Raw genomic sequence first — 15,900 nt, forward strand, 5'->3', positions numbered from 1 at the left:
GGGATGCATGAGTGTTTTTGGAATCCCCTAAAATTGCTTATGCAAACGGGCCTCTTTGCTTTGAGGACAGCTTTCACTCTCTTGTAGAGAATTTATTAAAAGAACCTCGAAGAAAAAAAAAAGTCTAATAAATAAAGTTTGGTGTCAAACGTAATATTTGTCTCCGCCTTTGCCTTATTTTGTCTTATTTGCATCACATGATTCAATCGCTGCAGTGGCAGGACGTTCGTCGTTTCCCCCGGGGTGGATAGCCAGCCATTGCTACCACACCCCATCGTCACAAGGCCTCATCTATGTTCACTAAAAATCCGAGTACATTCTTCGGATTATTTTTCATGGCTTCCCGTGGCGATCTATACGTTTCGTTCGCAAGCATAGTGCGCGATTTGTATTGCCACTAATAGAATGTCTGTTTAGTGTAACTACTCTCTTATGCATGACGCAAATAGTAAGGGATCAGCGGTAAACGAGGCCACGCATTGTCTGCCCCCCGCCCTCCCTCAGCTTGTCAGGAAGCAAGCTGATTGGTCGAGGCCTAGCAAAGAGTGGCCGGCGATCCAAAACTGCAGGCCGCACTTAGCTTACCGTCAAAAATAAACCAAAAACAATAATAGACAAAACAGAGGAGGGGGGAGAAACACCAAAAGAATCAGAAGACGACGTTATCAGGTAAATTTACTTGAGATCAATCCGAACGGAATGTGGTTTAATCCGCAAGGGCCCAGTCGGCCGTAGCGGGCCTCTTTGAGCCTTATGGAAAAACAACAACACGGACATAATGCGGCACGGGCGGCGGGGGTTAGCATAGCAGGCTAGCTTAGCCAGACGGACTGTCGTGAGCCGCGTAGTTTCGAGTCAACCCCCCCGATTGATACATTCGGATACTTTCGTTCGTCGCTTTGCGCGACTGCGTTGTTATCCTCGTGCCTCTCAAGTGAGAATGAGTGCTTTTAAAAGGCGCTAACGAGTGGGGACATTTAGCCACGATGCTAAAACAAAATGGCGCTGGCCGCATCAGTTATAGCTCTTTTGCTAAGTTAGCTTCGCTGGGTGGGAAGCAAGCGGGTAGCAAGCCTTCGTTGAAAACATTGCACAACACCTGCAAGTACATTAAACGTGTCTAATCTCCGGACATATTAACAAACCAGTATAGTACTATTACTAAACTGTCAATGCGTAGAAACATGATCATTAAAAACTGCACTTGAGCTCTATGGTACTTCTTTTTTTGCATTGAGTTACGATAGTACATTTCCTCCCACTGATAATATGCAGGAGTACTCCCACAGTGGCAGCACTGGTGGGCTTGTCCTGCCCACCCAACGGGGCAGCTCGCTTTTCCCACCTGAGACCTCACCGTCATGCTCAACTCGCCCCAGGTGTACATTTAAATGCACTGGCGTTCAAAACGCATGTAGTACTATTGGTTGGCAGAGGACGGAGCCCGTGATCAACAACATTCTTCCTCATTTCTCTCGTGCACTACCTTATGCTTCTTGTACTGTAATTCCATCTGCAACATGCATGGTGTTTTTGTGATATTGAATTTGAAAATACAGTGATACCTCAACAATTCTGAAGACACTAAAAGGAGAGGAGTAGCAGTACCTTACATCGCAGGAGTTTCAGAAAAACTACAGAGTCCTTTGGTAACACAAAATTCCTACTTATTTCAAACCGATAAACACTTTAAGGCAAAAATTAGTGCATCCAAAAGATAGGCTGCCAAATGAAAAACAAAGTAGTGTTGTTTATTCAATACATTGTAAAAATGACATTTGTAAAGAGCAGTACATTGGGGAGACTAAACAAATTCTCAAAAAAAGACTTGATCAGCATCGCAGGGATAATACTAGTGCGTCTCAATCGGCAGTACATATACACCTAAAAGCTAGCGACCACTCATTTGACGACAATGAGGTTAAAATCTTAGCGAAAGAAAATACAGTAAAGTGTCGTTATATCGATACTCTCAGGAGTCGGAAAAAATATCGATATAACCGGACTATCGATATATCCGATCCTGCGGGTATGTAATTTTCTCCTTGAGTTCATAGAAATAGTATCGTAATAAGCAGTACTATCGATATAACGAGACTTTACTGTAGATGGTTTGAAAGGAGAGTAAAAGAAGCTATTTTCATAAAACAGCAAAATCCTTCCCTTCACCGTAATGGTGGGGTGAGGTTCAATTTGGATCGTTCCTACAATAGACTGCTTAGGCAACATAGGATTAGTCATGCTGATGAGGTGATACCAGGGCAAATTGGGCAATCAGGCCAGTCGTCAGTCAGGACATTAGAAGCTATCAGTGGACCACAGGGATTAGTCCTCTGCTCCCCCCAACCTGAGAGCAGGGACCTATCATCGCAGAGTCTGGAACCGCCATGTCTGGACAGTAGGGATATATATATATATTACAGTATTTGAAATGATAAGAAAAAACACTAACACAAGCGGAAATGCGAACTTTACCGCGCATGTGCACTTTCATCAATCCAACCGTACGCATCGATCAATAAAATATATCATAAGAATAAGAATACATTTTATTTATAAGCAATTTAAAAACTCTCAAGGACACTTTACAAGCACAGGATATACAACTGATGATTTATTTTTGGTGTTTTGCCGTGACAATCACCACGATGGTATGTATAATAAATGTGCTATTGTATTGTAATTGGTATCACTGTATTAGCTAGCTAGCTAACTTTCTACCTATTTGAGTTATTCAACTATCTAGAATCAGATTCAGAAAACCTTTATTTGTCCTACAATGGGGAAATTTGCATTACCTAACTATCTATGTGTTATCTATTAGCTATCTAGCGAGTAACGTTCGACCTATTTCAGTTATTCAACTATCTAGCTAACTATACGAGTTATCTATTAGCTATCTAGCTATTCATGTATTAGTTATTTATTAGCTAGCTAGCTAACTTTCTACCTATTTGAGTTATTTAACTATCTAGCAGCTATAACTGAGTTATAGCTATAACTAACTATAACTATGAGTTATCTATTAACTAGCTAGCTAACTTTCTATCTATTTCAGTTACTTCCTGGGTTGAGTGAACACTGGCGCGTGTGGCTGCCGCTTCTCACCCATAGAAAAACATATCCGTTGACTGTAAAGTGACCTTGAGATTTTTGAAAGGCGCTAGAAATGAAATGTATTATTATTATTATTAATTAATTAAAAAAATAAACTACTGTATAATAAAGTTGTTTTATTTACCTTTGTGATGGTCGTTGATGTAGTTGCCTCTTGATGATAGCTGAGTGAAGTTTCTGTGCTTTCTTGCCGATAATACCCTCACTCGCATTGTCCCCTGCTAGCTGCTTTTTGTTCATCCAAATCAACAGAAGTTTTTCAACCTCTTCTATTGCCTGAGACCGTTGCTTCGACAACACAGAAACACTCTTAGCCACACGTAGCAATGGTCGACTTAGCATACTGGTACTAGGATGCTAAGTCACACAAACGCACACCTAGTTCGTGTTTCTGGATGAGCTTCTGCTCGACCGTAATTTTGTTTTGTGTCCTCTTCGGCTGAACACGAGCCTGTGGTGGGGTCTTTTTCGGTCCCATAATTGCAAAAAGTACTCCACTCGATAACAAACCAAGTCTGCACTCAAAGAGAGGTGGTGAGGAAAACTAGTCCGCCAGCCACCGTGGCGCTGTGTGGTTTGATTCGCTAATTTAATGTTCTCAAGGCGAAAAGTTTGTGAGCTAAAGCGTTCGTAAACCGAGGTATCACTGTACATTTTTACTAATATTGATCTCAACACATTGTCCTGTTGTTGTTTTTTTATCACCAGAGGGATCGATTGCATTGGTGGGAGGAAGCACGTTTAAATGCCGTTTTTATTTTAAGGTTCTGCGCATCAAATGTGAAGGTATTTTTTTTTAATAGTTTATTCATACATCGTCACTAAATACACACATATTATTTCAATGCTCATGATTTTTTTTCATTTTATAGTTTTCAGGCAATTTTCTTTTTCTCTGGCTTAAACATGGACCAAGGAGGGGGTGTGTTGGAGTTACACACACAGGAACTGAAGATGCCCCACGCGATGATCATGCAAGACTTTGGTGGGTGGTAACGTGCATTTATTTCAGCGTTGTCACAAATCTTTGTGGAGCGCAAATTGTCGGTTCTAAAACCATCAAGCAACTTTTTGGATACAGCACATTAACTCATTCACTGCCAGACATGTGCAAGAAATGGCTCCACTCTGGTGTCATTGTGACTTGAATTCCAGGACCCACAGAATAATGAGTTTTAGGACTACATACATACAATCAATATACAGTAAAGTCTCGTTATATCGATATTCAAGGGAGTCCAAAAAAATATCGATATAACCGGGACTATCGATATATCCGACCCTGTTTGCATGTAATTTTCTCTGTGCGTGCATAGAAATAGTATCGATATAACCGTGACTATCGATATATCCGATATCGATATAACGAGACTTTACTGTATATATAAAATCAATATATACAATATATCATATATACAATCAAGACAGCATTAGAAACCGTAAACTCTCTTCTTTCATCAGAAAAAAAATGAGTTAATTCCTAAATTATGAATCTGGAATTATATGAGTTTAGCTGCTTTTCGTTTTTCAACCTCTTCTATTGCCTGAGACCGTTGCTTGGACAACACAGAAACACCCATAATAACTTCCTTGTTCTTAAGGATGGTAGCAATGGTCGATTTAGCGTAATGGTACTGAGATGCTAAGTCACACAAACGCACACCTCGTTCGTGTTTTTTTTTTTTGATGATCTTCTTCTGCTCAACCGTAATTTTCTTTTGTGTCCTCTTCGGCTTAGCACTAGCCTGCGGTGTGGTCTTTTTCGGTCCCATAATAGCAAAAGTACTCCACACAATAACAAACCACGTCTGCGCTCGAAACAGAGGGTGTGTGGAAAACTAGTCCGCCAGCCACCGTTGCGCTCTGTGTTGTTTGGTTTGTCTGCCGAAAACTAGTTCGTCAGCCAAGACTATATGCTCGCGAATTTAATATTCGTGAGGTAAAAGGTTTGTGAGCTAAAGCGTTCGTAAGCTGAGGTATCACTGTAATACATTTTATTTATAAGCGCCTTTCAAAGCTCTCAAGGACACTTTACAATCACAAAACAGGGATATAAATAAAACCAAAGATTAAATTCTAAATAAGAACAAGAGAAAACTATACAGGGAATGCGGTTTTAAATGTCCTCACGGTGTCTTTCATTTTACAGTTGCAGGAATGGGCGGTTTGGCACACATCGACGGCGATCACATCGTGGTGTCCGTGCCCGAGGGCATGCTTCTTTCTGACGTGATGACCGACGAGGGCATCCTCCTGGAGCACGGCTTGGAGGTGGAGGGCCTGGAGACTCAAGTCGTCGAAGGCCTGGAAACCGAAGTTGTCGAAGGTCTACACGCAGATGTGGAAGGCCTGGAAGCAGAGGTGGTTGACGGGCTCCAGACGCAAGTGGTAGAACTGGAGGCGCAGGTTGTGGAAGGCCTGGACGGAGAAGTGGAGGTGGAGGGACTGGAGGCGCATGTGGTCGAGGGACTGGAATCGGAAGTGGACGTGGAGGACCTTGAAGCTCATGTTGTCGAAGGCCTTGAGGAGGAAGTGGAAGTGGAGGGCTTGGAAGCAGAAGTTGTGGAGGGTTTGGAGGTGGATGTGGAAAGCCTGCAGTCCCAGGACGTTGACGGCCACGAAATAAGCAACGAGGACATGGTGCACTCAGAACATAGCGTGATCATGCCAGACAACATCCTGGGAACGGAGGTTGCCATCGAGGCGGCTTTGGAACACCACCACGTGCTGACCTCTGACCTCATCCAAGACGCCAACCACCATGATGACATGTCGGACCAGGTGTTTGTAGCGGAGCTTCTTTCAGACCATCAGGACAACACTCTGGACCACCAACTCGTCGCAGAGGGCTTGATGGTGACAGAGGCCAACGCGGAGACCATCATTCACCAGCAGCTTCCATCCGAGGACGTCCCCCTGCAGATGGACGAGGACGATGACGGGAGAAGCAGTTCGGAAGATTACCTCATGATCTCCCGTAAGATAGCCTTCCACCTCCGGACGGGCGTTTTGTCATTGTCTCTGTCAGCTTTTCGGATATTAATAATAATAATAATAATACTTTAAGCGCCTTTCAACGCTCTCAAGGACACTTTACAGTCACAGACAAGCATAGATACTATAATAAATAAAATACAATCACAAAGTAGAATACAATAAATAAAATACAATTATAAATAGAAACAAATGAAAGAGCTACACTGAAAATGCAATTTTAAATAGGTAGGAAGAGAATCGATGTTACAAATGTTGGGAGGAAGTGAGTTCCAGAGTTTGGAGGCAGAGCAGCTGAAAGCTCTGTCCCCTATCGTGCTGAGACGGGAAGGGGGGCACACAGAGGTGGAGGGAGCAAGACGATCTGAGGGAACGAGAGGGAATAGAAATTTGAAGGTCAGATAGGTAAGGGGGGGCAAGGTTATTGATAGCGGAAAATGTATAAAGAAGAATTATTTCAAAGTTGATTCTATATTTGACCGGGAGCCAGTGGGGCTCTTGGAGGACGGCGGTGATGTGGTGAAAGGATGAGGTTCTGGTGATGATCCAGGCTGAAGAATGGACGAGTTGAAGTTTGTAGAAAAAAGTTCCTGAGGAACACCATGGAGAAGTGCCAGAGATGTTTGATCAGACACCGTGGACAAAGATTCGAACCTAGAAAGTCTTTACTGCCGGCAGGAGACGTAGCCATTCATGACAGACGCCTGAATTCTGCAGCCCCCTGCCAATCTATTTATTGAGAGTATATGCAAATTTAAGTGATACATTAGTAAAACATAGTTTTCATGATTAGAATACCACGCCCCTGGGCGTTCTAAGTGCGAACACCTATAAGCAAAAAAACATTGTCTCTTCCATGAACTGATAAATTTGTAACCTGGCTAATGAGCTCTTCCTGTGAAGGAGTTTCAAGTCGTAAATTGCTTCGGTGATAAAGGAGTTTTCCAAGGGCTAAAATCTGTCAGATTGACCCCAGGTTGTCTATTCTTCAATTGGGTATTCGAGTCACACATGTTAACTAAGCATAGAACAGCATGAAAGTTTTAAATATGATGACTTCTTATTCTGTCTAATCTCTATCAAGAAGTGAATCTCAATAGTCTATCCGGCAGGTGACAAGACTATGAACGACTATACTATATTGTATTTTATTGTTGTTTAGTGGACGAGGTGGGAGAAAAGCTGGACATTGGAGACACCCCACTGGAGATTAGCACAGAGGTGATGGAGGACAAGGAGTGCAAAGAAGACGGCGGCGCAGAAGTCATAAAAGTCTACATTTTTAAAGCGGAGGCGGACGACGATTTGGGTAAGTCGCACAACCGGCCGGGTATGGCGTTGATAGAGAATAAGAAGTTATCGTATTTAAAAGTTTCATGCTGTTATATGCTTAGTCAACATGTGTGACTCGAATACACAGTTGAAGCACATACAACCTGGGGTCAATCAGGTCAACAGACACAGCTTGTGAAACCGTCATCTTCATCTAGGAGATCTAGCCTTGGACAGAATTTCGGACTTGGGGAAACTCCTTATCGCAGGAACAATTTACGACATGAAACTCCTTAGCTCATTAGCCAGGTTACAAATGTATCAATTCATGGAAAACACAATGTTTTATTGCTTACAGCTGTTTGTGCTTAGAATTCAAGAGGTGTGGTATTCTAATCAAGAAAACTGTTTTACTAATATATCACTTTAATTTGCATATACTCTCAATAAATAGCTTGCCAGAGTGCTGCAGAATTCAGGCGTCTGTCATAAATGGCTGCGTCTCCTGCCGGCAGTTAAAAGACAATCTTTCTGGGTTCGAGTCTTTGTCCACAGTGTCCGATCGAACATCTCTGACACAACCCCAACCCGGTTTTTACAGGTGGCACAGAGGTGATAACCGAGGACGATTACCAAAATGGCCACCCTGACCTTGAAGCAGCCTCGTCTGGAAGACTCGGAGTTGGCCGCGACAAAATGGTCTACATGGCAGTCAAGAAACAGCCCAAAATTGAAGAGGATGACGACGAGGACAGTGATGAGTCTGACGACGACGATGATGATGATGACATAGGTATGTTCTTGTGGAACTGCCTCAAAAGTGTGCGTTGTTATTAACTCATTCACTGCCAATCCCGAATTTATTTGGGAATTTGAAAATATGACATGGAGCGCCAGTCCTGAATTTGTTTTTTCTTGCAAGGGGGGTGCCGATAAAGTGCTTGTCAGACCTCCCACAAGTGGGCAGCATTTGCCTTTTGTGCTTGCACCTCATATAACTCCAGACCCATATACTTTAGGAATTAACTCTTTTTTTTCTGATGAAAAAAAAAGCGTCTAAGGCACAGGTGTCAAAGTCACGGCCCGGGGGCCAAATCTGGCCCGCCACATCATTTTATTCGGTCCGCGAGCGCAAATCAAACTTGTGAAATTCCATGATGCTTGCTAAAGTCCCAATCAAAAGTTCATATTTTTGGATATAAACCACAATAGCGGTCATTACTCTTGAGTTCAGATTTCAAAACTTGTCATTCATCAATTTGTTGTGTGCTCTATATGTAATATGTGGAGAGGATTTAACATTCTAATGGCTTCCCCAAATTCATAACGGCCCTCGAGAGGAAACCATAACTACAATGTGGCCCTCGGCAAAAAAAAATGACTTTGACACCCTTGGTGTAAGATTTCTTACGCCGCATTGCATGTTTATGTCATCCTAAAACTCAATATTCTGTGGGTTCTGGAATTTGAGTAAAAATGACAAAAACCCCGGCACTGGAGTGGACACATTTTTTGCACATCGCCTGGCATTGAATGAGTTAACTGGGCTGTATACATCAAGTAGATTCAACCATAAATCCAGTGTTAATAAGCGTATGTTGGATTTTCGTAGGTAAGACGATAGATGAGGTCAAGAATGGTGCGGCGACATCGTTTCTCCAAATCAGAGAAGGACTACCGACAAACCGCGGCCTCAAACCCAAAGCCAAGAAAAAGAAGAAAGGGGACACTCGTCAGTGTCAGACGGGTAGGAGCTGTATGCACTTTCTCTTCCTGCTTTTTGATACGGTAACAACTCGTAACGACAGGGCTAAAAATCAGCGGTCGGGAACGTTTTTGACTAAGAGAGCCATAACAGTAAAATATTTCGAAATGTTTTTCAATGAGAGTCACACACACGCACGCAAACACGCACGCTTTGCAACAAAATGTCACAATGTATTATTTAAATGACAACCGACACAATTTTTTTGTTTCCTGACATCAGAAAAATGTTTTGTAGCATCTAAAATACTCAAAACATGCAGGCGGATATTTTTAGTCAAATGCAAAACACCAATAAAAATGACTTGAAGTGTCCCAAAACTGCCACCAAATGAGTTCGAGACTGGGGAGCTTCGGAAAGTCCCGCCCCCTTGTTCGTGACGTCACACGAGGATATTCCTTCACAAACTACCCTGCTCCAGAATCAAAACAATGGCTTCAGAGAGTTCAGATTCGGAGAACATGCTTTCTTGATACTCATCCAGTTCTGAATATGATTCAAATAGTTCTGAAAAGGAAAGCATACATGTTTGCAGTTCTTCCGTATCAAGAGCCGTCTGAACTCCAATGTAGCGCTCAGAAAATGCACAAGATGGCGCCCAAGCTCCGTTGGAAATGGACTGACTTGTCTGCTGGGGATTTGTGTCAACTTACACCTTTTTTTATGCGGGTAACCGCAATTGGCTGCGACACACAACGATTCACCATCGTGTTATTTATGTACTTTTCCTTCTAATTTCGCGATCAACATGGTGTTTTCAGAAGAAAAAAAGTACCCAAAATGCATTGTGTGTCGCTTTCTCGGTCAGGGGCGTTCCCTCCAGGACGTCACTTCGGGCATCGTCATCAGTCTTAAAAGGTTTCCGCCCCCTTGTTCGTGACGTCACGCCAGGACATCTTGCCTTGCTCTAGAATCTAAACAATGGCTTCAGATTCGGAGAACATGCTTTCGAGATGAGTAATCCAGTTGTGAATATGATTCAAATAGTTCTGAAGAGGAAAGCATAAATGTTTGCAATCGATTAAAGAAGTCCTTCCGTATCAATTTGAGCCGTCAGGACTCCAATGTAGCGTCCCTGAAAATGCACAAGATGGCGCCCAAGCTCCGTTGGAAATGGGCTGATTTGTCTGCTGGGAATTTGTGTCAAAACTACTATCAAAAAGTAGTCTTGGTGCAACAATTCACCATCGCATTATTTATGTAGTTTTCCTTCTAATTTCGCCATCAAGACAAAGTTTTCAGACCAAACAAAGTACCCAAAATGCATTGTGTGTCGCGTTCTCGGCCAGGGGCGTTCCCTCCGTGACGTTACGTCAGGCATCGTCACCAACTCGAAAACAAGACTTCCTGAATATTCAGCGCGAGTCTTAAAACGTGAAATATCGCTATATGCCGTGGAATCTTTGTAAAATACGCTCAGCAGAAGTCATTTGAAAGCGATTTTACAAATTATGGACACAACTTGTCCGGTTGTCCTTTAAAAGAGCCATATAGGGCTCGCGAGCCACAGGTTCCCGACCCCCTCAGCTAAACGATTGCGCGTTTGCTTTTTCAGCTGTCATCATCGGGCCCGACGGCATGCCCCTGACCGTGTACCCGTGCCACATCTGCGGCAAGAAATTCCGCTCGCGAGGCTTCCTCAAATGCCACATGAAAAACCACCCGGACCACCTCCTCAAGAAGAAGTACCAGTGCACGGACTGCGACTTCACCACCAACAAAAAAATCAGTTTCCACAACCACATGGAGAGTCACAAGCTCCTAAGCCACAACAACGAGCGCTCGCCCGAATACACCGAGTACGCCCGACGCTACCACGAGTCCAGCCCGTTGGGCTCCGACAAACTCATCGTCAAGGACCGCGAACCCAAGTTGCATCACTGCAAATATTGCGACTACGAGACTGCGGAGCAAGGCCTGCTCAATCGCCACCTGCTGGCCGTGCACAGTAAAAACTTTGCTCACGTGTGCGTGGAATGCGCCAAGGGCTTCCGCCACCCGTCCGAGTTGAAGAAACACATGCGAACCCACACGGGCGAGAAACCTTACCACTGCCCCCACTGCGAGTTCCGCTGCGCCGATCAATCCAACCTAAAAACTCACATCAAAAGCAAACACGGCGCCGACCTGCCTTTCAAGTGCAGCCACTGCCCGCAGGCCTACGCCGACGCTCGCGAGCTCCAGCGTCACGTGGAGATGGTTCAAGGCCACAAGACCCACCAGTGCCCGCACTGCGAGCACAAAAGCACCAACTCCAGCGACCTGAAGCGACACATCATCTCCGTGCACACCAAGGACTTCCCCCACCAGTGCGACGTGTGCGAGAAAGGCTTTCACAGGCCTTCCGAGTTGAAGAAACACGCCGAGACGCACAAAGGCAGCAAAGTGCACCAGTGCCGCCATTGTAACTTCAACGCCCCAGACACCTTCACCCTCAGCCGCCATATCCTTTCCCTGCACACCAAGGAACTTCCCTTTAAGTGCAAGCGATGCCGGCGTGGTTTTCGGCAACCGGCGGAGCTCAAGAAGCACATGAAGACGCACAGCGGCAGGAAGGTTTACCAGTGCCAGTTTTGCGAGTACAACAGTACGGACGCTTCCGGATTCAAGCGCCACGTCATCTCCATTCACACCAAGGACTACCCGCACCGCTGCGACTACTGCACCAAGGGCTTCAGGAGGCCTTCGGAGAAGAGCCAGCACATAGCCAGACACCACAAAGACGTGTTAATGTAACCTTGTCTCTCTCTCTCACACACACACACACACACACACGCGCAAAATCAACACAACCCCGCCGCCCGTCAATCACTTGGAGGTCATTTTAGTGTATTACAAAAAAAAAAATCAATGGTGTAGGCTATCGAATGCAACGTTATATTTGCCGTTCTGTGTTGTAATGGGTGTAAAAAAAATCCTTCTAATGCCAGAACACATTTTAGATGGGAGGGAAATCTTAAAAAAAAATATATATATATATATATATATATATACACACAAGTAACATTCGACCTACGACCGGTTCTACTTACGACCGGCTCGACTTAGAACCACCCGTGCTTACGACCGCGACCTCTAGACTCTATTTTTATCATTTTAATTCTATGCCTGGCACCACAACGCGCTAGCAGGCCGGCAACATGTATGACAATTTTGGCCAGCCAGCCAGCATCGCACTCGCACAGCAATCGACCGTGTGATGGCACCAAGGGTTACGAGTCATTTAGCCTCCGAGTCTCTATTTAACATTTTGAATGGATTTTCTCTTATGACCGTTACGGCCATATGGTCGGAACGGAACTCTGTCGTAAGTCGGATGTTACTTGTATATACACACACACACACACACACACACACACACACACACACACACACACACACACACACATATATATATATATATATATATATATATATATATATATATATATATATATATATATATATATATATATATATATGACATAACAGTGTGCACTGAGTGGGACAAGTTTTTTTTTCTTCCCCGAAACAAAAAATCACGTAAGAACATGTATTCAGGGTTTCAAAATGTCTATATTTTTATACCCACTCATATTTAAAAATTCGCAGAATAACTATGTTGGTGAAATAGAAAATGCCGGTCCTTGAGCGTCACTTCAGTTTTCCTCTGTACCACCGACTAGTATCATGATTAACTCATTCACTGCCAGACGGTGTGCAAAAATAGGCGTCCACTCGAGTGCCAGGGTTTTTGTCATTTTCACTCAAATTGCAGGACGTCGGGAATATTGAGTTTTAGGACTACATAAATATTCAATGCAGCAGAAAGAAAACTTAGACTGTCTTCTTTGATCAGAAAAAAAAGTTAATTCTTAAATTATATGGGTCTGGAGTTATCTGCATTGAAAGTGGGGGCGGCTGTACAAAATGCTGCCCTCTCATGTGAGCAAAAAACATTGCTAAAGGTCTGACCGAAGCTTTAAACGCACCCCACTCGCAAGAAAAAAAAAACAAAACCCAAACAAATCTGGGAATGGCGAAAAACATTGCCAGAGGTCTGACCAAAGCTTGAAACGCACCCCCCTGTAAGAAAAAAAAAACAAAACCCGAACAAATTCGGGAATGGCGAAAAACATTGCCAGAGGTCTGACCAAAGCTTGAAACGCACCCCCCTGTAAGAAAAAAAACAAAACCCGAACAAATTCGGGAATGGCGAAAAACATTGCCAGAGGTCTGACCGAAGCTTGAAACGCACCCCCCTCCAAGAAAAAAACAAAACCTGAACAAATTCGGGAATGGCGAAAAACATTGCCAGAGGTCTGACCAAAGCTTGAAACGCACCGCCCTCGCAAGAAAAAAACAAAACTGCAGAAACTCGAGAATGGCGAAAAGCATTGCCAGAGGTCTGACCAAAGCTTGAAACGCACCCCCCTGTAAGTAAGAAAAAAAACAAAACCCGAACAAATTCGGGAATGGCGAAAAACATTGCCAGAGGTCTGACCGAAGCTTGAAACGCACCCCACTCCAAGAAAAAAACAAAACCTGAACAAATTCGGGAATGGCGAAAAACATTGCCAGAGGTCTGACCAAAGCTTGAAACGCACCCCACTCGCAAGAAAAAAACAAAACCCAAACAAATTTGGCAATGGCAGTGAATGAGTTTCATCGGTTTTTAACTCCCTTTTTGTTTTTACTGCCATTTTAGTGATATTGAAATATGACGCACCATTCGCCCACCATTTTATAACCATCTTTTTTTTTTTACATTTCACTCTCATGATTATTGTTTAATGGCCCCAATCTGCTTCAAATCAATTTAAAAAATCAATCAGGGTTTCAGGACTGATCAGATTTTTAAGATGGTGTTACATCACCAATCAGTTAAATCTATTTGCTTGGTAATCAATAACCAGCAATTTCTATATGATGTTACTGATGACACCCAGTGTATTAATAATACACAGTTGCAATCATGCCTTTACATCTGCTGGTCTTTCTTACTTAAGCACTGATGGACTCAGCCAATCGGTTTTATTAATTGTGATTTTTTTTTTTTAAACTGAAAATACTGGATCAATAACATTCTCTCAGAGATTGTGCTTGATTCAGTGGAAGGCACTTTAATAACTTGTATTATTTTTTTTTGTATTTGAATTACATGTATGGGGTTTATGCGTGTATACGGGTGTGTGTCTGGCACATATATATACACATATGCATATATATATATATATATATATATATATATATATATATATATATATATATATATATATATATATATATATATATATATATGTGTGTGTGTGTGTATATATGTATATGTATATATATTTGTATATATATATGTATATGTGTATATGTATATATATATATATATATATATATATATATATATATGTGTGTGTGTATATATATATATATATATATATATATATATATATGTATAATATATGTATAATGTGTGTGTGTGTGTATATGTATATGTATATATATTTGTATATATATATGTATATGTGTATATTTATATATGTATATATATAATATATATATATATATATGTGTGTGTATATATATATATATATATATATATATATATATATATATATATATATATATATATATATATATATATATATATATATATATGTATATATATATATATATATGTGTGTGTATATATATATATGTATATATATATATATATATATATATATATGTATACAGTATATGCATATATATCTATGTGTATGTATGCATATGTGTATATATGTATATATGTATATATGCATATGTGTATATATATGTATATCTGTATATATGTATGAATATGTACACATGTATATATATATGTGTATGAATATGTGTACATATATGTGTGTGTGTATATATATATACACACACACATATATATATATATATATATATATATATATATATATATACAGTAAAGTCTCGTTATATCGATATTCAAGGGAGTCCGAAAAAATATCGATATAACCGGGACTATCGATATATCCGCTATCGATATAACGAGACTTTACTGTATATATATATATATATATATATATATATATATATATATATATATATATATATATATATATATATATATATATATATATATATATACACCCTGCATACATGATTACACAGTGACTAAATGTTACCTATAGCAAGTGGGCACAATCCAGTTGTGGAATGTGGTGGTTGAAACCATTTCTTGTTCTGTTCCATGGCGAAGTGGTTCGGGTTTTGTGTTTGCTTTGTTTGTGCTCACAAGTAACAAGTTTCTCCAAGACCCTCACCCCCCTTACAGTCCTCCGTGGGAATCCTTGCCCAATCCCCCACACATTCGGGGTGGTCATCAGAATGACATTGGTCTATAAAGTATGCACATAAGATGTCTCCATAAAATTGTGGTATATATATATATATATATATATATATATACTGAAATCCCTGCATTTCATGTACCATGATCTATATTTCCTTTCAAACTGATTGTGGATAAACTACTGGTGGGGAAGAAACCAAAATAAATAAAAAATATCTTTTTAGGCCTGGTGTTCTTTTTGGTCATGATGACTCTAATTTAATCCGCGGAACATTTGGGCTCAAACGAATCATGTAATATGTTAATCCCATATTTCATACAGCAATACAATTATGAAATCAAAGAAGTCCAAGATGGCGGATCCCATACAATAATAATAATAATAATCATACATTTCATTTATAAGCGCCTTTTAAAACTCTCAAGGTCACTT

General features: G+C 41.3%; 1 protein-coding gene across 1 annotated transcript; it reads left to right on the top strand.

Moving 5' to 3' along the window:
* The first annotated feature begins 508 nt into the window (after positions 1–508).
* znf711 (ZFX family zinc finger ZNF711) lies at positions 509–12,516 on the top strand. Its single transcript, XM_088991131.1, has 8 exons — positions 509–669; positions 3,826–3,903; positions 3,990–4,102; positions 5,267–6,094; positions 7,274–7,420; positions 7,985–8,176; positions 8,996–9,130; positions 10,704–12,516. The coding sequence occupies exons 3-8, from the start codon at positions 4,024–4,026 to the stop codon at positions 11,882–11,884; spliced, it is 2,562 nt and encodes an 853-aa protein (XP_088847257.1). The 5' UTR covers positions 509–669; positions 3,826–3,903; positions 3,990–4,023; the 3' UTR covers positions 11,885–12,516.
* The last annotated feature ends 3,384 nt before the right edge of the window (positions 12,517–15,900 follow it).

This window comes from Hippocampus bargibanti, linkage group LG02 (genome assembly GCF_051943395.1).
Source record: "Hippocampus bargibanti isolate YZ-2025 linkage group LG02, ASM5194339v1, whole genome shotgun sequence".
NCBI classification, from domain to species: domain Eukaryota; kingdom Metazoa; phylum Chordata; class Actinopteri; order Syngnathiformes; family Syngnathidae; genus Hippocampus; species Hippocampus bargibanti.